The 25,981-nt window shown below is 36.8% G+C and overlaps 1 protein-coding gene across 1 annotated transcript in view; it reads right to left on the bottom strand.

The window, feature by feature from the left end:
- The window catches only part of LOC126092814 (neural-cadherin-like), a gene marked incomplete at its 3' end in the record, with an annotated part of 240,430 nt that overhangs the window by 58,678 nt on the left and 155,771 nt on the right, over positions 1-25,981 (bottom strand). The window contains exons 10-14 of the mRNA XM_049908543.1: positions 22,741-23,014; positions 10,903-11,111; positions 6,595-6,758; positions 6,301-6,476; positions 6,030-6,229 (exon numbers count right to left, since the gene is read on the bottom strand). Of these exons, the coding sequence (XP_049764500.1) occupies positions 6,030-6,229; positions 6,301-6,476; positions 6,595-6,758; positions 10,903-11,111; positions 22,741-23,014 (1,023 nt within the window). The remainder of the gene's footprint in view (positions 1-6,029; positions 6,230-6,300; positions 6,477-6,594; positions 6,759-10,902; positions 11,112-22,740; positions 23,015-25,981) is intronic.

Below are 25,981 nucleotides of genomic sequence, written 5' to 3'. Positions count from 1 at the left end.
TGATGGAACTTCTTCACCACCAAACATTTTTAATTTGAAACTAATTTTCTACTGAGGACTAACAGTTTAAGGACACACACTAAAACATGCTTGAATCAGACTAGAAACACTACAGAAAGCAGTGTAAATTACTATTATTGGTTGTCACTTTGGTTTAGAAGCTCTACTGTTGCGAGCACTCATTAAATTTAACATAAGTGAAGAAAGGGTAACAAAGTAATTTTTGAATGTGATGGGTTTTAAGTTTACATGTATTCCATAAATTGTAATTCATAATAGCCTGTAATATAAAAATGGAGAATTATTTATTCCAGGTGAAAAGTAAATTAAGGGAGAAAATTTGAGTGAAAAAATTGAAAAGTCCATTAATAACAGAGTGTCTGGTAACCCTAGAGAAATGTATTGCTGCACTGACAGTGGAAGGGAAAGAAGAAAGTGAAACCAAAAGTGTCATGCAACCTACTTATCTTGAATAACATAAATGGGACCACTAAACTTTACATCTTTATCAGACAAACAGATCAATGTCAACAGTGTCACAGGCCTTCATTTAGTGACTTATGCCATCACCACACCTCCCCTTGCTGATAATCAATTGTGGTGATTCAAATGTGGGGGTTATAATGAAATGTAATATAGCAAAATTGAGAATAAAAGGAGAAACAAAACATAAAAATATTAGAAGTAATGTCTTCTACACAGATTAATTCATAACATTTACCTAATAAATTTTCCTTTCTGAAAACACTGGCCACCATTGTAACAATAATTCTCATGACATCTATCAATTGTAGCTAAGTTTTGTACAGATGAGTCACATTCTGGTGTAATATTTACTGAAATTCCTACTAAAGAGGTCATGTTTGCATCTACTAAGATTGGTTGGCTGTTTATCCTGTATCTATCGATGCATGGTCCTTGGCATTTTATTTTATCAATAAAGCAGTAGTGTATTCCAGCCACAACCAAGTTGAGATCAGTTGTCCTTTCTATCTGAAAAATATGTCAAATGACCTCAGAATTATTACAAAACAGAATATTAATTCAAATATTACAACAAATTAATAATAGCTTTGCATAGTGATGAAAATATTTCTGTTAATTACTGTGCTAAAGATGTTTTCATTATTAAAGCAATTGACAGAAGTGACTTTACATTGTGCCTGAATTGCTGTCATTCCCCTCTTTAAATGCAGCAAACAGTAGGAGAGAAGGAGAGGGAGAGATGTAGACACAGAGAAAGAGAGAGAAGGCAGACACCAATAGTGAGCTAAATGAATACTTTGACTAAAATGTAGACTTGGGTTAAAAAATTATGTGAAAAAGAAGCAAAAAGTGCATGTCAAATTGGCTGAGGAGCCAAATAATCTTAAGGGCAGGCTCCCTCCTGCTATGTTGTGCTTTCATAGCAAAGAAACAGAAAATGACCCACCTGGTGAAATAGATAGTCTGATTAATGCCATCATACTGTATAATAAAATGTACTGTTTGCTCATCTATTCCCTTTTGTAGATCAACCATAATGTCTTCATTACTGGTGAATAACATGCCAGGAAGTAGCATTTTATCTGGCATAATGTTATATTTAATTTGTTTCATGAGTTGTACATAGCCTATTCTTTTAACCAAGCACCACAGTGATGTGTGATTGATTCTTTGCACCAATCTTCTTGTTTTGTAAGTATTTTCAGTTCTCCTCTTTCCTTCCGTTTGTCACTGGATCAATTAATAGGAATTTATAGCCTGTAGAATAAGAGTTTCTCAGATTTTTCAAGATTTCTTTAAATCTGCTGCCATTTCTTACTAACCACAAACCCATTTCAAGTGTACAGTTTTGAGGTTTTTTTGTACATGCTTTTTCTAATTGCATATTTGTTTTAGTATATAGCAGTCTCAATTTGGAAATGGAGCTAATACTGATATATGTTACCCACAAATCATACATGTTAAATGAGAAATAATGTCATGTGGTAGAACTGAAACTACTGACCTGCATGTCGCATTCTGGTTGTTTTGTCACATCCTAATGTTCAGTGAAATGTTCAAATGGTTTTGTTTCTGTTCAGGAATTGAGACTGCATTTAGTCTTCATATTCATTGCATTATAGGCCCCATCATCATCATCTTCATCTCAGGACAGGCTTTATACGGGGGACATGGACAATAATTCTGCTGTTTTGTCTTCTCATTGTAGGATATCATTTTTAACTTTGTAGGCACTACTGGCAAGTCATATGGGATTTGTTAGTGGTAAAAGTAGTGCTTTAATAATTTTTCTGTTAGCTTGACATTCAACTTTATCTTACAAATACATACTTAGGTCATGTTGGTTGTAGCTTACAGACCAGTTCTTGGCAATCTAATATTCACATGTCCATAGTCCATATATGTGCCAGATGTCTTGCTTTTTCAGTTGATTTAATTTTCATAAGCATCAGCAAAGCATCCATTGTTGTTTCAGTCTCTTGAGTGTGGATCAGGGAAAATGGCACGAAACCTGTAGTGTCTTGTTATGCTGTATTGTATATGAATGTCATGATAGGGAATATTATAATCCTGTTTCCATTTTTGTGTCAATGTACACTTACAGTAGATCTATGGATATCTTATTCAAATGTTTCATGATGCCATATATCTTCATAATGCTCCATGCTTTAAAATTATGTTTTTCACTAGAAACTTTGTGACTTCCAGAACTTGAGCAGTTGGTACAACCTTAGCAACAGTAGAGAGGATGAAGCAGGCAGTGTAAACAATTATCAGTTTATAATAGAGGGAAACATTCCACGAGGGAATGTTTTGTGTGTATGTTTGTGTTTATTTGTGTGTCTATCGACCTGCCAGCGCTTTTGTTGGGTAAGTCTCAATTATCAGTTTATTAATATTTGTTGACTTGGGACCACAAGTCATTCACCTATGAGAGATGGCAGTAAATCTTCAAAAGGTCTCAATCCATCCTAATTAACTGCTGATCATCTAAGAATATGCTCACTCCATAAACTGTTTTCTAGTGTAAAACAGAATTGTCTTATTTACTTTTCTCACCACTTACCCACATGCAATATGTGTAAACAGTCCAGGAGGCATTTACTTAAGCTTTGAGTGTTCAAACACATTGTGAGATTTATATCCCTTGAAGCACAGTTATTTTAAGTCCTGTTGGGAATTGCTATCTTCCATAACGAACAGTTAAGAAATGGCTTGGGTTCTTGCCATTCTTCAAATGTACTTAGGTTAAAATCAACAGTAGAGAGTGCAATAATATTTGTTTATTGACTGGTTTTGGCTTATGTTAAAACCATACCCTAAATTTTTGACCCCCTGTGGCTGGTGCTGGTCGCTCCTCAATTTTTCATGTGATACGTGTGTGTGTGTGTGTGTGTGTGTGTGTGTGTGTGTGTGTGTCTGTCATCCATTTTTGACATAATATTGTCTAAATTTATGAACTTTAAATGTAATTGTGCATTATATAACTGATGAGTGGTGACAAACTATTGTCTGTCTTTGAGCTTGTACAGAGACAGGCAAAGCAGGTAATGGTGATTCATATTATTCTCAGCTTAAGCTTAGCATTATAATTGGATGACAGTGGTGCTGTATTGGGTGGTACTGTCTACCAGAAATACAAGGTGACCAGTGGATTGTCGAAGCTCCAGCCCCTGCCAACAAATCTACCACAGCAGGACTGCACATCTTGGCTGACCATAACACATTTGTTTGTTTTTTGGTGGAACTACAGCAGACACCATTCAAATGGGTGTCACCTGACTCACCACAGGTCGATCTGGTATCACCATTGGTACTACCCACTTCTGCTGGTCACTTGCACAGAAGTACATGGAGAAAATAGCATTCCATCTAAGCTGTATATAAGTGGCCATACAGCCACAAAGAAGGCTGTTCCAACCACACTGCCAAGAAGTTCAGCACATCAGCCCATCACAAGTAATCAGCTGTTGCAGCCAGAGCCCTCACCTCTTCCAGCCTTGGCCTCACTTGGACTCTTTGCTCTAGGACTGGTAGAAACTTGAATATCATGATCAGTTAATTATCATCTGTGATAGGCACCTGACCTGATGTAGAACTGTTTCAATTAATTGTCAGCAGTGATTGGCATCTGATCAGACTTATTTAAAAACTTCAAGTGTTTTTGTTCTCTGCCAATGGACTACTCACATCACAGACCATTATTCCTTACCTAAATTCAGATCGAGAAGATTATTATTTTTGTGGTAACAGATTTAATTTCTTTTTATTTCCAACAATTTAGTTCTGTGAATCCTGTCATTTTATGTGTCATCAGAATAAAGTGTTTTATTTTATCACTAGAGGGTAATCTTGTTGTAGAATGTGTAGATTCACTCAAGTCAAAACAGTTGGTTATATCCTAGTTGTACTGTATGAATGTTTATAGTTATTACTCAAACTGATGTGCAGAAGATCTTATGAACAGTTGAAGTGGAAGCAAATAAAAAGCTCTCATGTTTACACAACTGCTTGAAGATTCTGTCATGAGTGTATAATAAAAAAATTGATGTTCCCACAGAAGACTACAGAAACCTCAGAGTCAGAATGACTTTGGAAGTGGATTCTTGCATCTAGGCTGCAATGATCATGAACAACCACACAGGTTTACAGTGAGATGGTATGTTGTAACTGGCCTAGTGCAAAAACTACTCAGTGGACAGTGAAAAATCTGAAGATGTCATAATCTAATGCTGATGAAAAAGGTGGTAGCAGAGCATGGTTGCAAGCAAGAAACTTTACCTTGAATCAGTATATTCACTGAAGAAAGGAAAATGCAGTAGACACACTTTATAGCAGCACATACACACATACTCAATGTACAGAAGCAGTCAAAGACACTCTATTACCAAAAATGAATACATAGCAAACAAATCATCAGGAGCACAATACAGAACTGCTATTATTTCACACGCAACCTTAAATATTTCCATTGACCGAAATGAGATTTTGATTGCTGAACCAAAGACAACTGTCTCTAATTCACAGCTCATCAGTATATATCCATTCTTTCATTCTCTCCTTCCTCAGATCATGCAACACTGCTCATATCTGAATGAATATCACAAAATATCATAAAAAACTAACAACAAAAACAATCAATTTTTGACAAAATAATTAAACTTGGTAGATAAAAAATCTACTCACTGAGCACAGAAGAACACATTTATAAAAGAAGGTTGCTATTAGGCAAGCTTTCAGAGCCAGTGGCTCCTTCTTCAGACAGAAGAATTGAAGGAGAAGGAAGAGGGGTGAAGGAAAAGGACTGGAAAGGTCTAAGAAAATGGGTAGATTTCAGGAAAGTCACCCAGAACAACAGGTCAGGGGAGTCTTACCATATAGGATGAGAAGCAAAGTCTTACCAGATGTAATGAGAAGGAATGAGTCTTTCCTTCTCATCCCTTCTGGTAAGACTACTCTGACCTGCAGTTAGGGGCAACTTTCCTGAAATCTGTCCCTTTTCCTAGACCTCTACAGCCCTTTTCCTTCATCTCTCTTCGTCGGACAGTGTGGCCAAGTGGTTCTAGGTGCTTTAGTCTGGAATTATGTGACTGCTACGGTCGCAGGTTCAAATCCTGCCTCGGGCATGGATGTGTGTGATGTCCTTAGGTTAGTTAGTTTTCAGTAGTTCTATGTTCTAGGGGACTGATGACCTCATATGTTAAGTCCCATAGTGCTCAGAGCCATTTGAACCATTTGAATCAATTCTCTTCCTTCCCATTCAACCCTTCTGCCTGAAGAAAGAGTCACTGGCTCTTAAAGATTCCCTAATTATAACCTTCTTTTATGTATGTGTTCTGCCACTGCTTGCTGACAACATATCGTCAGCTAAAACTGTTATAATATTTCTGCTTTTAAACACTCCACACAATAACTGGTTATTACTTGCAGTAAGATTTGTAGGGAGTGTATATGAGTAAATCAATGACAGATGTGACAACTGGATCCAGAAATAGTACAGAGTCAGTGATAGTAAAGTATTAAATGTGCAAGTAAATAAATACCTCTGCTTTATGTACTTGAAGTAGCCCATTTATCTTTTCAGGGTTGTCATATCTTGAATCTTTTACAGAAAAGAAGATGTCCAACATAGGTATTGTTCTTCTATGTTGCTTTACACTGAATATGTCAAGATTTTTCTTTTCAGTATTCAGAACTTCTGACAAGGCTTGCTTAAATCGTTCTGCCTTACTTTCCTGCAATTAATTTTCAGGAGTAGTATAAATTTTGGCACTACAAAATTTTATATGGAACATAAATTGGAGGAAAAAAGTTTATTTACCATGTTGTTCCATTCCTTAATGAAGTCTTCATCAGAAAGATGTGAAATTCTTACAGAACCACAACTGATTATGGCATCAACGGGAATCTGCTTCACAGTAACAGTCACAGTTGCTGAAACATTGTTTTGTGAATGTCTGTGATCAGATACTCTGAATGCCAAATTGTATCTGAAATCATTTGTTCCTCCTTTTAACAAAATAAAGATAAATTGAAATGTAGAAATGTACTGTACTTGAAACATTTGCCTGATAAATATGTCGATCTAATTAATGAAAATTAACTTACATCCCTTCTGGTGTGTTGTATTTCATTGTAATCATTCCTGAGGCTTCGTTAACTTTAAATCTATGATGTTCATCTGCTAGCCAGTAGAATTTCTTGTCGGGTAAATCCCAGTCATCTGGATCTTGAACATATATCCTTCCAATATCTGTTTCTGGAGTTTGATCCTTTATATCAGTGTGGAAACATATTAACACGCACTAAAATATACATGCAGGTCCAGCAACCTTCCTAATAGTATTACTAATGGAAATGAAGTTTACTGTTCTGAGTTTTTTCTTATGTTACATTATATATGAAATGAATAGTGATGTACATTTTGAGTAATGCCTTAATGCAAAGACACCATTCTTTAATGTCAGATCAGGTTCATGCATTATTTAAACTACACAGAATGGTAAAGGAACAGTAAAATTTATTTATGTATTTTATATTAGTTTCTTATAAATACAGACATCATTTGAAAAGCTTAAGAAATTAGTCAAAAGTCTTTTCAGTATAAAATCTTGACACTTCCTTCACTTATTTCCTTTTCCAAAATGTAGGAAAAAATTAACATACCATAAATGCTATAATAATGAAAACCAATTTCAAATTTTGGTATCATTTTTATCACTGGAACCAAAAATGGACCTGTGCCAAAATGATATCCACTGTACAAAAATAGTTATCTCTGTCTATAGTACAAGGCGTGTTTTTTAAGTAAGTACCATTTTGAAATTAAAAAAAAAAAAGACGTGCTAAGATATTTCAATAATTTTATTTTTACATGAAAGCCTGTACCTTAATCTACTTTTCTACATAATTTCTGTCAATATTGAGGCACTTGTCATAGTGTTGTACCAGTTTCTGAATACCATCCTCATAGAAGTCTGCCGCCTGACTTGTTAACCACTGCATCACGACTGTTTTGACTTTGTGATCGTCTTGAAGATGCTGACCGCCCAGGTGTTTCTTCAAGATGAAACATGGGTGGCCTATGTCACACCAGAATCAAAGCAAAAGTCCATGGAATGGCGGCATTCAGATTCACCCCAAAAAGTGAAGTTTAAGCAAACAATTTCTGCCCAGAAAATCATGTGCACAGTTCTTTGGGACAGAAAAGGAGTATTGCTTGTGGGATCTCTGCCTCATAATGAGACAATCAATGCAGCAGCTTACTGCAAGACATTGCACAATCTGCACCGTTCAATTCAGAACAAGGACATGGCAAGTTGAGCAAGGGCATCGTTTTGCTGCAAGACAATGCCCGTCCACATGTGGCAAATCAGACCAATGATCTCATCACATCTTTTTGATGGGAAACTCTAGATCATCCTCCATACAGTCCTGATCTTGCGCCCAGTGACTACCATCTGTTCCTTCACTTGAAGAAACACCTGGGCAGTCAGTGTCTTCATGACAAAGTCAAAACAGTGGTGATGCAGTGGTTAACAAGTCAGGTGGCAGACTTCTATGAGGAGCGTATTCAAAAACTTTTACAACATTATGACAAGTGCCTCAATATTGATGGATATTGTGTAGAAAAGTAGATTAAGGTACAGGCTTTCATGTAAAAATAAAATTATTGAGATATCTTAGCACGTCTTTTATAATTTCAAAATGGTACTTACTTAAAAAACACACCTCGTATTTCATTTTTTGTGGAACACAATGCTCCAAATTTTGTTGCAACACAATCCTGTCCAGAAATGAGTGAAGATGGACTAGTGTCAATATCCTAGAGCTATACATGTGTAGTAACACAAGAATTTTTTTACATAATCTAGGAAAAATAGGAGATTTTTATCCAATATGGTCATCATTTGGCTACTATTCTGTGGTGTTATAAACCAGAAATGCTAACCATCTCTTTCACTATAACATATTTGACACGTCCCAAGTCAGTTACCCATATCTGCCAATTAGTTCAAATCAGTTATGTGCCGCTCACTGCATGACTGACAACATAGGAACTGCAACTTGCCACTATCGTGGACACTCTGAGTGTTAGAAGACACTCGATAAGTTGTACCTTCTGATTTCCATTATCTCATGCCAAACTATTGAGGTCTGCACACCAAGTAACTACGTTTTTTCCCACTGTATTCATAAGAGAACTACACTGTACAAGTAGTGAACGAGTTAGCCCTGGCTTAAATAACAATTAGATGTAACTTTTGGCAAAACTGAACACAGATCAATGTAGGTAATTAACTGCTTAAAACAACATATAAAAGAAATGTTGAAAAACTTAAATGGCTGGCACTCAAAGCAGGAGTTATATATCTCAGGAGAAACTGCTTAGAAAGTGTCAAGAACTGTACAGGAAAGGAACTACAAAATTTCTTTGGCACCTTATGTATATATCTCATAGAGATTGTGCAGATAAAATTAGGCAGATAACAGCAGGTACAAAGGTAAACAAGCATTAGTCTTTCCACACTCCAATCATTAATGTAACCAGGAAAACTTAAATATATATGCTACATAAAAAGAAAATCTGCAATGCACTTCACAGTTATCTGCATAGTAAAGATGTACATGGGACTATTTAATTTACAGCTACACATGTGAACATTAATTACCTGTGTTAGAACTGATTTAGACAGTGGTTCAGAGGAAAGGATCACAATAGCACATTCACAAGAAATTGTGTATTTACATATAAATAACAGAACTTATGTATATATGGTTCTTGGTTGGGACATCAGATGTCATCATGAAATTTCCCAATATTTTATCTGCACAACTGACTGACATCTTCAGGCGCAGCAAACACACTGCTGAGGCTGTGATCAAAACCCCCTATTTATGCCAGCCTGAGAAGAACCTGTGCAGGCACAAACACACCAAATCAATGCCAATTTTGCAAATATCGTGGTCAGTAGTGAGAGAGACAGCCATGCCACCTGTTGGACAATGAACAAATAGCTTCATTGCATGTAGAAAGGCTTTCAGTCATTCTGTGCACTTTCATCAGCTGCTCCAGCACCCTCTGTTAGGAATTTCCTGCCAATATACATGTCTGTGATGGCGTGTGCCTGTCCTTGTCATTGTCATCCAAATACCTATGTTACCACTGCAGCATCAGCATGACCAACAGTTCCTCTTTGTGGCTGCTATGATTTTAACATGACCACCACTGGATCCCACACTGTCCTAAATTGCTATCATGTGTCCCTGTTCAGCAGATTATTCCCACTGTGAATTTCCAACAGTTCTTTAATAATGCTGACCCAGTAAAAGACAATTTTGGAGTTTTTGTAGTTCATACTGGGTACTGCACTGACAATGTTTGGCCACTGCCTGCATCTTATTTGGAAATGAATGCTGAATGGCACCTTGATATGCTTGAAGATTATGTTCACAGTGTTGTATCTACCTGGAACAATTGTAATGACCTAATCTTCATGCAGGATAGGGCACCAGCTCACTTTGCAATGACTATCCACGCATGGCTCAGTGGCTCAACACCAATTTTCCAGGATGCTACTTGGGACATCATGCCCCTCTTCAATGTCCAGCAAGGAATCCTGACTTGTTAGTTCTTCTTCTGGACGTAGACAAAACAGGAAGTTTATCACACAAAACTAAAATCTCTTGATAAGTTGGAAAAGCAAATTTACCAAGTTCTTGAAAACATACTGCTGGACTACCAGCAGAAGTTGGACCCAAAGATACCATTCTGTTTATGGAAACAGACTGACAATGACGTTGCATATGTGGAGTTTTAGCAATGAGTAATAATTATACCATTATGATGAACAGATTGTTTTTGTTGTTTTTGCTTCACAAAAATTGATTAGGTATAAATAAAGTTGTAATAGTTTTTAATAGGAAGTTAATTGTTGCCCACCCTGTATTTTGTTACATAGTATGATGTTTATTTTAGAGAGAGAGAGAAAGGGGGGGGAGGGGGGAGTATGTGTGATGTGTGTGTACTGGCTGGGACAGCCACAGCTGTTCTTGGTGTAGTTTAACACAATAAATAACCAAATGCTGCTTACAATTTTATTTTGCTCGAAGCGACACTAACTGCCTCATATTTCTATCAGGTACCAACAACTGTTGTTTCTCCTAGTGCTACACAGTATTAGTTTATAAAAAATTTCACTCTTTCACTATAACATTACTTTCCTTAATACGAAAGTAAAAAAACGAATCATTTACTGTGATGGTAATACAATAAATTTAAGAAAAAAATCCAGATGTGCAATGTGGGCAAGTGATGTAACCACTTAAACAAATATTTTTTTCTGCCAAATAGTCATTAACATAATTATTAATGAGGAAGAGAGAACTATTTTACAGAAAGGTAGTGCATCTTACCTGGTATTTGTAAACTTGTATATTTTTTCTCCCAGGTTTCATTTTATTGTCATTGATATCACCAATAACAATTCTTACAGTAGTTGTTCCTGTCAGCGGTGGGTAACCGGAATCTGTCACCAGTATTGGTATGAAATATTCTTTCTTTTCCTCTCGATCAAATGACCTTAGTGATGTTATTATTGCTGATCCATGGCTGTTTGGGCCCTCTGTAAATGAAAATTACTTGAAGATACAATAATTTCCTCAATAACACATTCTACAGCTACAGTGCACCTTTTCCTTGAATGGGAGTTGAAACACAGTAAGGTGGTGCTGTCCATTTGATCAAAAGATCATTAAGCCAACAAAAACATCAATATATTTTGTCTAACAATGGAAAATCCAAGATGGAATTTAAGACTTTGTAACAGTTTTTTGTTGCGCCTATCTGCGACTCAGCATCTCTGCTATATGGTGTATATAATTTGTCTCTTATTTTAATAAAATAATAGCTCGTAAATTTTTTAGCACTTGTAAAGCTTTTATTTATAACTTAAAACCCAATGATTTTGATCATTGGTTTTTAATACTAAAGAACTTTATTTCTCTGAACCTAATTTGATGAGGAAGCTTTCTACCATCTGTTCTTTAATGTAACTGGAACAATATTTAAAGACAGATAATTTAACATAATCCACAATAATAATAATAATAATAATAATAATAAATGTATCTACACTAAATGTCATTTATTATTATGTAAAAGTTTTAATGATAAGAAAAATACATTAGCACACAAACAACATCTGTTATATAAGAGTTGCTTCATTAATGTGTATATTGCATAAACAATTTAAAGTATATGGAAATATTACAATTTATGATACAATCTTCTTGGGTGAACACCTGAGTGGTGGCATCATCATTTTGTCACAATGTTTCAATGAGTTTCTTACCCATTATCTTCAGGCAAAATGCACATTAAAGGGATTGGTCATATCTGAATAGGAAGAAGGCCTAGTCGAACTCGAGCACATTGTACAGTAATACAATTTTAATTCAGTAAGAGATGTTGCTGGGTGGATATACTGACATGCTTCTAGCACTCCTGATGTAAATTGTATAGATATGTTTAAATTTATTTTCTTATTTTATGTAAGAATTACATATTTTGGATGTTCTGAAACTCAGTAATGTCTAAATAAAACCCATTGTGTTTCATTTTACTCAAAATTTTGATATAGAAAAAATTCTGATGCACTAAATTTTATTATGATTAGAGCATAAAAGTTAAAATGGTAACCTTTATGGTAACTTCACATAAAGAAATAGTTTACCTGAAAGTCTACCCTAGCAAATAGGACTCACTTTTTATGTTTAAGGGAACATCAAAAAATAAGTTGCACATTATTACTGCAAGCCAAGTAACTTTTATTGAATGCTGCACTAGAATTCACAATGACACAGATACATAAGACTATTTTTCAATGTAGTCACCAAGTTTCCTTAAACAATGGTTAGAACATTCTACCAACTGCTCAGTTCCTCAACGATATAAATATGTTGCTTGTTCACGTATCCATTTGAGAATCACTGTGTGAACGTCCTAATCACAGGAAAATCTGCAATTGCTGTGAATCAGTTCCTCAACTGTCTGGACACTGTCATCTGTGGTCAATGTGAATGGCCTGTCTTACTGATCTGCAGCCCTGATGAAATTGCTGGCACCATTTCACTGTTGCAGGATGCGGCATTGCATGTGTCCTATACACTGCCAAAATTTTATGGTGAATCTGTGTGCTTGTTAGTCGTTTTGCATACAAGAATCATAGTGCCCCATGTCATTGTTTGCTGCAACTTGATTCCAAATCCACATAGCTTCTTCCTGCATAGAATGAGTATTTCTGTTCTGGATATGTTTCTGGTGGCTGGACAGACCAATCCTGGCATAAAACATGTATCCACACAAATTGTATTGAATGGTTGCAGGAGGGCAGGGTTGTAACTGACAGAGCTTTCTTGCTTGTTGACTGACCTCTTCACATCTTCAGCATTCTCCTTCAAACAGGCTGACAGTGGTAGATCTTGTGTTCCTCCTCAGTAAGCGGTCCACAGCACAATCTTCCCATGTTTTTATCTATATTCTAGTCATCTTCATGATGTGTTGTAGCTGGTCCTTAAAGCACTTGAGAGGGGCTTCATGAGGTCTGTTCCCACAACAGAATTCACCATAAAGGATTTGCTGGGGAAGTCTTGTATCACTCAGGTGATAAACATTTACTAACCATTTCAGATGATGAGCAATGATGGTTGCCTCACTGCTATTTAAATAAGCTTCCTCAACAACCACAATGTGGGTTACAAGGTCCTCCAACTTAATGTTCAAGACGTATCTCATTTTTTGTTGGTGGAAGTGCTTGAATTCCTTGATATCTTGGTAATGGAGTGTCCAAGTTTCTCAGCCATGCAGAAGCACAGAAGTAACAACAGTTCTCTGTACACCTTGAGTCTGGTAGGCAGCTTTAGGTCTTTATTAATGAAGACTCTGTGTATTAATCATCCAAATGCTGTATGGGCATCTCAAATCCTCTTATCAACATCTTTCTCACAGGTACACCATTTAGACAAGATGCTACCAGGACATGAAAGTGTTCAGTCTGCTCCAGTACTGTGCCTAGGACAGAGACATTGAACCAAGGGAAACTTCATCCTCAGGTAGGTTGTGCTAGTACCTTCGTTTCTCCTGCACTGTTGGTGAGACCAGAGCAATCACATGTAATTTCAAAACAGTTGACTGACTGTTGTAACTCTGTCAGCATTAAATGCAGTGTCATCAAGATACTGTAGGTCTGTCAGCCAGGTAACTTGGGTACATACGTCTTTGCGAACAGACTCTTGCTAGATTCAAGAGATTTCCATTGAAACAAAATTTAATCTCCATGCCCGATTGTTTGCAGAAGGTTCACACAGCATGTTAGCCACAGTGCAAAGAGAGCTGGAGCAAGCACACAACCTTATTTCAAATCTAGTGTGTCTGGAAATAATCTGATGCATAATTACCATGAAGACCCAGTCCAGAAGTGCCATAACGTAGAACTTAAACCAGTTTCATATAGTGTTTAGGACATCCAAATTGTTTTACTACCTTTCACATGGCAGATCCAGTACAGAATAAAATGCTTTTTGCAGGTCATAGTAACTACACATAGAAACTTCTGTTGCTTCCTGCATTTTTCCTGGAGTTGTTTAGCACAAAAAATCATATCTGTTGTGCCTCTGGAGGTTTGGAAACTACATTGGGATTCATGCAAAATCCTCTGTGAAATAATATGAAGCTGATTTAATATAATTCTTATGATAATTTTAACCTGCAGCTGACATTAGTGAAATACCATGATAGTCACCACAAACACTATGGTCATTCTTGAGGAGAATGATGAGTGTATTACTCTTACTCCCAAATTAAGAGGACAAGTGTAAAAAGTCTAGTCTTTAAGAGTATATCTCAATTTTGTCTCAGTTGAAGAGGCATGTTATCAGGATCCCTTTCTTGGTCTTAGTTGACTGATGCTTTGGTAAAGTCTGTGTATGTGGGTGGAAGTGCCATCTTGGCTGTGGGTTGCCGAGGGGCATTATAAAGAAAGTCCTCAGCAACACTAGTGACATGATTTAGAAGCACAGAGATATGTTCCTTCCAGTGCTCTAAGATTTTTCCATTCTTAGTTAAATTGATGGAACTGTCAGCAGTGTCCAGTGTTCCTGATGAGGACCAAATTGCACCCTATATCTCCTTTATACTCATGTAGACGTTTTGCTTGTCAAGAGCATCAGATAATCTTCACAGTTCTTCAATTTTCTGTTGTCATCATTTACTCTTGATTTCCCAAATTTGTGCCTGTCAAGTTCCTTGAAATGTGATTTCTTCACACTGGAAGACAGATCTTTAAGAAAGGATAGATGGCTTCCTATTTGGCATTGATCAGGTGCATAATTTCTTCATTATTTTCATCAAACCAGTCTCATCTTTTTTTCTTCATGAAATCACTTGTTTCTTTAGCTGACTCACTAATAACCTTCTGAAGTGAAGTGTGCCCCACTCCCAATTTGTGTTATTAGTGCTGATGATGTACTTCAGCTTGTAACACTTATATCGATTAGAAGTAGGTATATATTATGTAATTGTGTATCTGCAATTATGAAATGTGTATTCTGTGTTATTTAAAGTCCTTGATCTGTAGCAAGAAAATTAGATTTTGTAATGTATATATATAAAAAGCAAAAGGATATGTTAAAATGATAAATTATTATAATATATGATACTATGCATATGTTAAAATGATAAATTATTATAATATATGATAATATGCATATGTTAAAAAAAAGAAAAATGTTTATTGAAAGCTGGTTCATGCTTACGGCACTTGTATTTCTAACATGTAAGTTGTAGGGAAGTTCCCCTGCAATGGAAGTCAAATGGTGCAATGTAAAATGTGGTTCTGGTGGTCAAACTGAGTGGCCTCTATGTGTGAATGGCAAGCAGTATGTGGCTAGCCGTAGCATGGTACACTTTGATGGTGCTAAGAGATGCAGTTGGAAGCTGCTTTATGAAGGATTTGCCTTGGATGTGGATCTGGCTATTATTTGGTATTCTCAACATAAAGGAATGGCTCTAATATGTTGAGAGTCTGATGCCAAGAAGAGATTTTATAGAGCATTCTAACATCAAGAGCCATGAGTACAGTTAGCCACCATATCGCTTGCCATCAATCTCTGCCACTGCTTCACTAACTTCATACATTCAGTATTGTATATAGGTATGGACCAGTTAATTTGTGTGTTGTTTTAATAATAATCACAAAACATAAATTCGTGTCCAGAACCATATTTTCTATCTTGACCATGAACCTATGCAGGGTTCTCACCTAAGTGCTTCTAAAACCGAGTATCCTGATTTAAATGAACAGTTCTTACATTCAAGTGTTTAAAAGTAATTTTTTGTCTAATATAAAAGGAGTAGTAAAAGTTGAAGCTAAAACCACAAAAGTGAAGTTGTATAGGTTTTAGCTCAAGTATCCTCAGATTACTACAAAAAATAGTTTTGTGGGATTACAGTGTAAGATTGTGTAAATACTATTGTCTAGAATAACTGCTTCACAGGTGATAAAAAGGCAAATAAGTTATGCTCATCTTCAAAAATAATGTGTGGTTTTTGATTTCTACCATGAATGGTTCCTTGTTTGAAGTTAATTGAGCCCAGTGTTGTATTTTATTGTCGTGCAAAGTAAATTATGAATTACTCCAAGTGAAATGAATGATTAACTTTTTGAATTAGTCTTGTCTACTGTAATAATCAGAGTGCATTGACTAGTGAAACTATACTACTCTTTGGGTCCCCATCATATTCTCCACACATTAGGAAAAAAAATGATACGGAAAACTGATGTATTTAGAGGAGTTTAAATAGTGTATTTCTAATATTATTCATCTTTATTTGTGTTTTTTTTTTCATGTCAGTCAAGATAAAAGCCCCTCATGTTGAAATTTAGTTCTGCACTGCATGCAGTAACATTTCAGTATTTAATTAAGTAATGCTCTTGTATGTAGGTGTCATTAGTACGAGCTTGGTGCAAAATTACTTCATATAATTTACTGGTGTGTGCGTTATTGGTAACTGCTGCTACACATGTTTTAGAGTGCACTGTGTCAGTTTGTATCTTGTCTGCTATTCAAAGGGAAATTTCAGTGAAAGTAACTTCAATAACCAATATTCAGTTTTCTTAAACATATATGTCCAAATTAATGTGCCTAATTGGGCTGGCAACCGTTCTGTTTTTTTTTTTTTTTTTTCATTCGTTTATGATTTTACCACTTTCATTTACTCCCAATTTGGTTTTTTCTGTTAATTTCACAAAATTCAAAATTATAGTTTGATACCTTTGTCCATTAGATACACATGCGGTCAATATTCGAAATCCTCTCACCCCTATGGTCAAATTATGCTATCCAAAACCAGTGCAAAGGCAATTGTAGTACACAATGGGCAATAGACGACAGAGGTGAATGATGGCTAAAGTGATGTGCATGGGCAAACAGATGTTCAATTCTTGAACAACTGACTGCCCAGATGAACCAAGGGTCTACTAATGATGTCTCCACAATGACCGTTCAGTGAACTTTGCTGCATATGGGCCTCTGCAGCAGACACCTTGTTCATGCACCCATGCTGACTCTTGCTCATTGCCAACAGAGGATGGAATTTGCATGGGAATACTGCAACTGGATGTCCACTGAACAGTGACAGATAGCCTTTTCAGATGAATCATATTTTCTGCTCCATCAGACAGATGGCCTTTGGAGTGTACAGTGTAACATGTTAAAACACACACCCTGCATGTTTTGTGACCTGGGAAATGTTTTTGTGTCATTCTGTTTGTGATCTCATCATTCTGGATGGTACAGTTGATGAAGACAAGTGTGTATCCATCCTTGGGGATCACGTTCGTCTTTACATGCAGCAAGATGGTGTCTACCAACAGGACAATGCAAGATGTCACACAGCTCGCTGTGTACATGTTTGGTTCAAAGAGAACCAGGATGATTTTTCTGTACTCTTGATAATCCCTGGAGTTAAACCCAACTGAGAATCTTTGGAACCACCTCTATTAGGCAGTTCATGCCATAGATCCTTAACCAAGAAATCTAGTGCAGCTGGCCATAGCATGGCTCCACATACTTGTTGGTGCTTTCCAGAAAGTGACTGTCTTCCTGCATGTCTCACAGTGGTCCACAGTGCAAAAAATGGTTATTTAAGCTTTTGATGGGTGGTCACATTAATGTGACTGGGTAGTGTATATCCAGTGAAAATTGTTACTATTTAAGTAGTGATTAACTTGGTAGGAGAAGAGTCATTGAGCAGAGAAAGCTGTCACTTATAATGTAAGTGTTCATGAACTGTGAACTTCTTGTATCAAAAATGTTGCTGCGAAGTTGTTAGTTGTGTTTTGAGTAATACAAATTTTAATGAGAGAATAATACTTATGAATGCTGTATTTTGAAGTATGTAATGGAAATTTATCTATTTGTATGGGAATCCTTACATTCCATTGGTCACTAACAACAATCACATATGTTTTATTGTTATTTATTATAGTTATAAATCTGGCAAAATTATGGTGTTTATTCTGAATTGTGGTTAAATAAACCAAAAATGCTACACTGTTCTTCTTAACTAACTGAATTCTGAACAAGCTACCACAGAACTAAATGAAATATTATTTATTTAAAAAATAGTGGAAATGATCATGGACATAATGGTTTGCTTGCAACTAAAACAAAGGGACAAGGAAATGAGAAATTGAGAAATTTTATTCATTTTTGTTCTGGGGTTGATTGACATAAATGGGGAAAATCAGCTGTTTCCATTGTAATTAACAAATCTCTCAGCACTTACATCAATGACTAGGCATTTGTATATGAAAGAACTGTCACTCATCAACATCATGTTTTATGGAATTGAAATAGTTGCAATTGGAGCATATGCACCAAATGAAGATATGCCACAGAAAATAAAGTTATTTTCTGCCAGAAATTAGACCTCCTGCCAAAACAAGTTAAAAATGAACAAGAAGCAGTAATAGAAGGAGACTGTAAGATAAGAGTGGGTTCAAAAGCAAGTGATACAGTAATAGGAAGAGATGGAGAAAATGTTATTGATGGCTCTGGAGAAAATCCTATAGAATTCTGTAGTCAGTATAAGTTGAGAGTTCTGAACACACTATTCACATAAATATATTCATAGGTATGCATGGGGAAGACCCTCTGTACAGCAAACATAAAAATCATTAATTAATTACATCATAACTAGGCAAAGATGAAAATAAGTAGTTTGAGACTAGAGTCATGTGCAGAGCCAACCATGGATATGATCATTGCTTAGTTGTAATGAAGATGATATATCTGTTTAGGAGAAAACCATCAACAAATGGACATCTGGCTAACCAGAACAATGATGAGAAAGTAGAGCTCTTCAGTCAATTCTGAATAAAGGATTTCTTTAAATGGAGATTAATGTGCAAGCTAAAAATGATACCAGAATATAATTATGTTGAAAGAGAATATGATGATATTAAACTAATTGGAAGGGAAAACTGCTATGGAGACATTGGGAACTGAAAATAACAATACAGAAAAACAGAAGTCTCCATGGATGTCAGATGGACTTAAGAAGGTGATTTTGCAAAGGAGAGTGTTTATAAAAATGGGTGTCAATTAAATCACCTCAAGGTAAATAAAATCACCAGACAATAAATCAGGAGTTAAAAGAACAAGATGCAGGAACAGAAATGCATGAAAATTGAGAATCCACTAAGTAGAACACAAACTACCTAAATGTAGAGGACAAATACAGCTATGAAAAAAACCACTAGTAAACAAAGCAGTAGACAGTTTAATTCTATTAGCATAATGGGAAAAGCATCATATAGATCTTATAATTGAAAACAGGCACACAAGAATGAAAAACTCATAGTTAAATGTAAATATTCAGAAACTGGCAATCAAGTAGGAACTTCCTAAGTGGATGCTGATTTACAAATATAAGACTAAGCTGAAGAAGCTGCAGACATGAGGGTGGAAACCTGAGTAAATATGGATCAGGATCAAGAAGATTGTTCAAAAGAAAAGAGTAATCTACAAGCAATGGATTGTAGTGTAACTGAAATGGATGGAGAAATGTATAAAATCAAGACTTCAATAGTTCCAAATTTATGCACAGATTAACAGCAGGCTGGATGATTGAAAATGAATTAGAGTTCAATTTTAGGAAAAACATTGTGAAGATTTGGAAGGGCGGACACAACAAATAGTTACGTAGTTATGTCTAAAGAGAAGGAAACTTTTGAGAACACAAAAGCATCTTTGAGAGTATATTGGACTATGATAGAAGACAATGATGAGAAGCAAGCAAAAATGAATTATGTAAAAAAAGCAATGTGAACAGCAGCTAGAAGAGGTAGAAACAGCATTAAGGAAAAAGAAATAACACTGAAAATTGAAGACAATGGGCCACAACAAGAAAGTGAACAGAGAAAGGGCATGTTGAAGAAAGAAGAAGGAAGAGATGATGTGACGGGAAAGCTGATGAGGCACAGGACTTGAAACAATTTGAAATGTGTTACATATATGTCATGAAAGAAGAAATGGAAGTTATTGTACAGTGTGACAATGAATGGTAAAAAGATGAAGAAAGACAGACTGTAAGCCGTTGTACACTGAAGTGAGAGCCAGGAGACAGTGGTGTTTTTATTAAATTTTATGAATGTGAATGACTGTGTTAATGTTAAAATGTTATTTACAAATGGATGCTTAGGCACAGTTAGTTTTACTTCAAGTTTACAACACATCAAGAGAGCAGCAGCAGATCCAGATATCCCCACTGCACAGGTGTGGAGCAAGTTGCTATGCCAAGTCCAAATCTCAACACAGTGCAGGTGTGAAACACGTCTCCAAACTAAACATAAGAATCATGTATTGGGATTGCCAGGAAGACTAACTTGGCAACCAGCAGCAGAGCAAAAACATGACCTGCCACCAGCTGATTGCTAACGAGGCCATAGACACTGATGCACAGGCCATGGTGTACACCTGCCACATCATGATGAACTACAAGTGGTATGACAGCTATGGGTCTAATGAAGTGTTTCACTGTGTTAGCGCAAGTGTGGAAAAGGGTGTACTCCATGCATTGTGTTTTTGTTTTCTCGTTTTGTTTCAGTGAATGATTTCTAAGTAAAAGACACAAGGTGATCGATAATACGGATGGTGTTTAAGATGGATCAATAAATGATGGATGAGTAATATTTCATTATCTGGTTTAAGGTTTCACCTACTGTTTTCTTCTTTCTACATTACAATTTTAAAAGAAAAAGAAAACAAAATCAGAGGACAAGGAATCATGTGATTAGGACAAGTTTCTTTAGTGTATACACTGACAAGCCAAAACATTATGAACACTTGTTTTATAGTGTGTTGATCCAACTTTGGAATACAATACAGCAGTGATTCTGCATAACGTGGATTTGACAAGCCCTTAGTAGGCTTCTGGATGTATCTGGTAGTGTGTGTCAATACACTTCCTGTAAATTATGGGCTGGTGGTTTCTCAGTGCAGGGTTGACTCCTGATAGCACCTGCAATTTCTTCTTTTGGGTTTATATCAGGCGAATTTGATGGCCAAGATATCAGTGTGAATTCACTGTCAAGCTTCCCAAATCACTGTAGCACAATTATGGCCTTGTGACATGTACCATTACCCTTCCAGAAGATGCCATTGCCACCATGGAAGACATTACCCTCTAAAGAATGAAGTAGGTCCATGTTGGTCACAGCTATAATGACACCTTCAATTACTAACACAGGCCTCATGGAAGCCCTTTCTAACATTACTCTGCTCCCAACAGCCTCCAACCCTGGTGCAGCACATGCATTGAACATGATGACATATCTAGACATGATCATCAATCTGGTGTTAAGAAGAAATGTGATTTTTCTAACTAAGTGATATTTTTCAATGGTTTATGCTCAAGCCTCGATGATCCCAGGTGTACTACAATCATAACTGACTTTATAGCTGGGTCAACATGACAAAACTAGAGGTTGTCTTCTGCAGAGCAACCTGTTCAACAAAGTATCCTGAATGTTGTGCTCCAAAACATTTATGCCTGCACCAGAATTGTAAGACATTGTCAAAATGCCTACCCTACTTTAGAGAATGGGCAAGTCTCCAAGCTCTACATTCTGTGATGAGCATGGATGTCCAACAACTTGTCACCTACTCACCACCTTTTAGATACTTTTCATAGGTGCTCATGACACCAGTATGTGTAAACTCAACCAGCTTCACAGTTTTTGAGATATACATCCCCAGGTACCAGGTCTGAACTTTTTAAAAATCAGTTACTTTATCTGATTTGCTCCTCAGTGGCCCATACCATCACTTGAATGACTCTCCACTTGTTTCTGCTCTATTCACATACTTTTCTTATCACATCACATGACTGACAACACTACCAAGTGGCATTCAATCTCACAATGGGCAGTGGTCATAATGTTCTGGCTGATCGGTGTACATATATCTGTGTATACTACCATAAATAGAGTACTATATGACATGGGAGTTGCCTCTAATATTACTCTGATGTGAAATGTTTGATGGGTAGTTTATTATAACCATACTAGTTATGTGGTTTTGTCTGATTTTGTTACTTGCAAGTAACCTGTGCTTGTTGTGTTCCAAATTCTTTTCCTATACATGAAAATGAAGTCAATCATGGAATGCATGGCATCTTTGCCTTGCAGTTATCTTTGGTGGACACAGGAGTAGTAGTCAAGTGCCAGATAGCATGCCAAACTGGTTGCAGCTGAAGTGAAGAGTTAGATTTCTTGATACAAAAATAACCTGAGTGTTAAATGGATAAGCACAGAAATTATAAATGCATGTTGATGGAATTGTCTCCAATTAGTTGCTCATGGTTCCCAAGACAGGCAGTTGTGCTTTTGTTATTGTCCTCTCATGTTTAATGAGCAAGTCAGTACAGCATCAGATAGTAGGCATAGTGTATAAATGTATTCTTATCCTGTGAAAATTAACATAGTTTGGTGTAATGGATAGAGTGTTTACTTAAATGCTGTGTATGAAGTATTATTTATCTCCTTTTATCTATCAGTATGTTGAGTAACTGATTACATATCTGCCAGGTATTTACTCTTCCCTGCACTTGGAGCATTGAAAAATCAAAATATAATCTCATTTTATCAGCTATAAAACATATTTTTTTATTTATAGTATGTGAACACTTACTGCGATCAAAATACACAGCAAATGATGATCTTATTTGATCATTTGCACTGGGATGCAGCCGAAAGGTGAAAGGAGGTCCATTATTTCTGGAATAGTCATCAGCATCAGCTCCAAATATTTCTAGTATTTCTGTAGGAGAAGTATGTTCAGACAAAATGGCCTCATAATTTTCTAAAAGATGAGGAGCATTATCATTAACATCTTCAACAATTACTGTCAATGTTGCTGTGGATGTCTTTGCATGTGTTCCATCATCTACTGCTAAAATCTTCACCTGAAATACAAACATTTGAAGTAAGTAAAAGTAATCCTCTGGTCCCAGTTACATATATTACAAAATGCATTATTGGTGTATAAAAGTCGAAGTAATCACATACTCAGGTAATGAGTGCTGGGGACTCCACTGGATGCAGTGGGAATAATATCAACCTTACTTGGAGCAGATAATATTCAGATTGCAGCCTGATAATAGTCAAATGGGCCAATTCACTGGTAAAAGAAGAAACACTGAAATAACATGCCATGAAAAATTGAGGGAGTGGATAAGGATCTCATCAGAATGAAACAGAAGGTAGGATTGTGGAAGTATGGTAATGGTAAAATAAGAGAGATTAAAAAAAAAACATGAGGAGGCATATGGACTATCATATATTCAAAACCATGTAACCTAGAAAACAGTAAAGGGCAGTTTTGCTGTGTTATTTTTAAAGGAACCATCCAATCAGTCATCTTAATGGATATTTGGAACCCTTGGACAATTTAAATCTGGATGGATGGATCATCCTCATCAATGTTAGTTCAGCATCTTTACAACCGTAACAACTCACTCAATGATCATAGAAGAAATGAGAAAAGAAAGACTTGTTTAGGGAAAAGGAGCAAAATACTGAGTAGATATTCAAAGATAACAGAATGGAAAAGTTATTTTAATCATATGTACAGTTGTTGTTCTGGAATGGAAAGTGCTAGACATGATACAATGAGAGTAAGTATTTAGGAAATGTAGGTGATGATTCAGAAATATCATAGTTCCATAATAGCTGAAAGATGTGCTGTTCACCAAGTGCTGCTCTGAGACTAGGAAACTCCCCATCCAATCCAGATAAAGACAGCTGTAGGAAACAGAGTATTAAAATCATAATGCTAAACTACTGAAGCATTCACAACAAAGTGCCACAGTTTGAAGCACTCATGAAAAGCACTGAAGCTCATGAAACGCTAGGTACAGAAAGCTGGTTGAAACCTGAAACTGGTAGCAGTGAGATTTTTGGGGAAAATTAAGTGTTTATCAAAAGGTTAGGCAACTGGGAAATGGGGGCAGTGTATTTGTCAGAGCAGACACGAAACTCAAATCCACCAAGATAGAAATTGAAGCTGCATGTGAGACCATTTGGTCAAGACTCAGTATCTGGGGTGGGCATAAAGTGATAATTGGATCTTTCTATTGCCCACCAGACTCATCAGATGAAGTAACTGAAAACTTTAGAGAAAACCCCAGCTCACTTGTACTTCCAGTCATATTATAAACATCAGTGGAGACTATAATCAGGCAACAAGTAACTGGGAAAATCACAATTTTGTTAGTAGTGGGTGTGATAAGACATCCTGTGAAACTTTTCTATATGTCTTCTATGAAAACTACCTATACCAGATACTAGTCCCACTCATGATGGTAATATACTGGATCCAATGGCAGCAAACAGACCTGACTTCTCTGAGAATGTCTACAATGAAACTGGTATCAGTGATCATAAAGACAGTCATGGCAACAATGATTAACAACGTACAAAGGACAACTGAAACAAGCAGAAAGATAGACATGTTAGTAAACTAGATAAAAATCATTAAACAATGGAAAATCCAGGATGGAATGTAACAATACTATGAAAAGGAAAGATGCTACTCACCATGTAGCAGAGATGCTGAGTCGCAGATAGGCCCAACAAAAAGACTCTTACAATTAAAGCTTTTGGCTGTTAAAGCCTTCGTCAACAACACACACGCACACACACACATACACACACTCACACAAATGCAACTCGCACACACAATTGCAGTCTCAGGCAATTGAAATCACAATGGGAGTAGAAGCAGCAGTGCATGACGGGAGTGCCGACTGGGTGAGGGGTAAGGAGGAGGCTGGGGTGGGGAGGGAGAGGTGGGGTGGGGAGGGAGAGGTGGGGTGGGGGGGGAGGGAGTAGCATAAAGGAGAAAAATAAAAAGATGATTGTGATGGTGGAATGATAGCTGTGTAGTGCTGGAATGGGAACAGGGAAGAGGCTGGATGGGTAAGGACAATGACCAATGAAGGTTGAGGCCAGCCTCCTCCTTACCCCCACCCAGTTGGCACTCCCATCATGAGCTGGTGCTGCTGCTTGCAGTGTGGTTTCAGTTGCTTGAGACTGAAGTTGAGTGTGCCAGCTGCGTTTTTGTGTGTGTGTGTGTGTGTGTGTGTGTGTGTGTGTGTGTGTGTGTGTGTGTGTGTGTGTGTCTCATCTATTGTTGACGAAGGCCTTAACAGCCAAACCCTTTAATTGTAAGAGTCTTTCTGTTGTGCCTATCTGCGACTCAGCATCTCTGCTAAATGGTGAGTAGCAACTTCCCTTTTGACAATACTGTAAAAAATCATTACTGTCATATCTCAATGAGGAACCTGAAAATTTCAGCACAGGGCAGGTGCATTTATAGGAACTGTGGCTCAAATTTATAAGAATAGTTTACTCTGGATAGAGATGTGCCCAGTAGAACTGTTCAAAATGGGAAGAAACTTGCCTGGACTACAGTCACAGTAAAAAAAAAGGGAGATGCTGACTGAAACACGTTTGACTATCAAGAGAGCAATGCATGATGACTTTACTTGTCCATAAATGACAGCGTCATCTGCAAACAACCTAAGATGGCTGCATGATTCCTTCAGTGACTACCATAGCATAATAGAATAGAGAATGGTTTGAGAAAGATTGCAAATTGGCCGGTTTTTGCGTTTGCTGTCCACACAGTCAAGCAAGTCTGCTTACTGCCATCCCACTCCCTGGTCGCAATAAAAGTCCATAGAAAAATAACGGCATAAGCCTTCTGTTCAGCTATTGGTGGACGCTGTGACATCATTAAGGACCAGCGCGAGGCCTACGAGAAAGACAGGCTGCGGAGCGTACGTCACAAAAGTAGATCTACACTCGCTTGTTCACTCAATTTAGCAGACAAACCACGTTTCTATACGTGTTAACTCGTAACTAGGTGT

This window comes from Schistocerca cancellata, chromosome 7 (genome assembly GCF_023864275.1).
Source record: "Schistocerca cancellata isolate TAMUIC-IGC-003103 chromosome 7, iqSchCanc2.1, whole genome shotgun sequence".
Lineage (NCBI taxonomy): Eukaryota > Metazoa > Arthropoda > Insecta > Orthoptera > Acrididae > Schistocerca > Schistocerca cancellata.
This window is presented reverse-complemented; position numbering and strand designations above follow the sequence as displayed.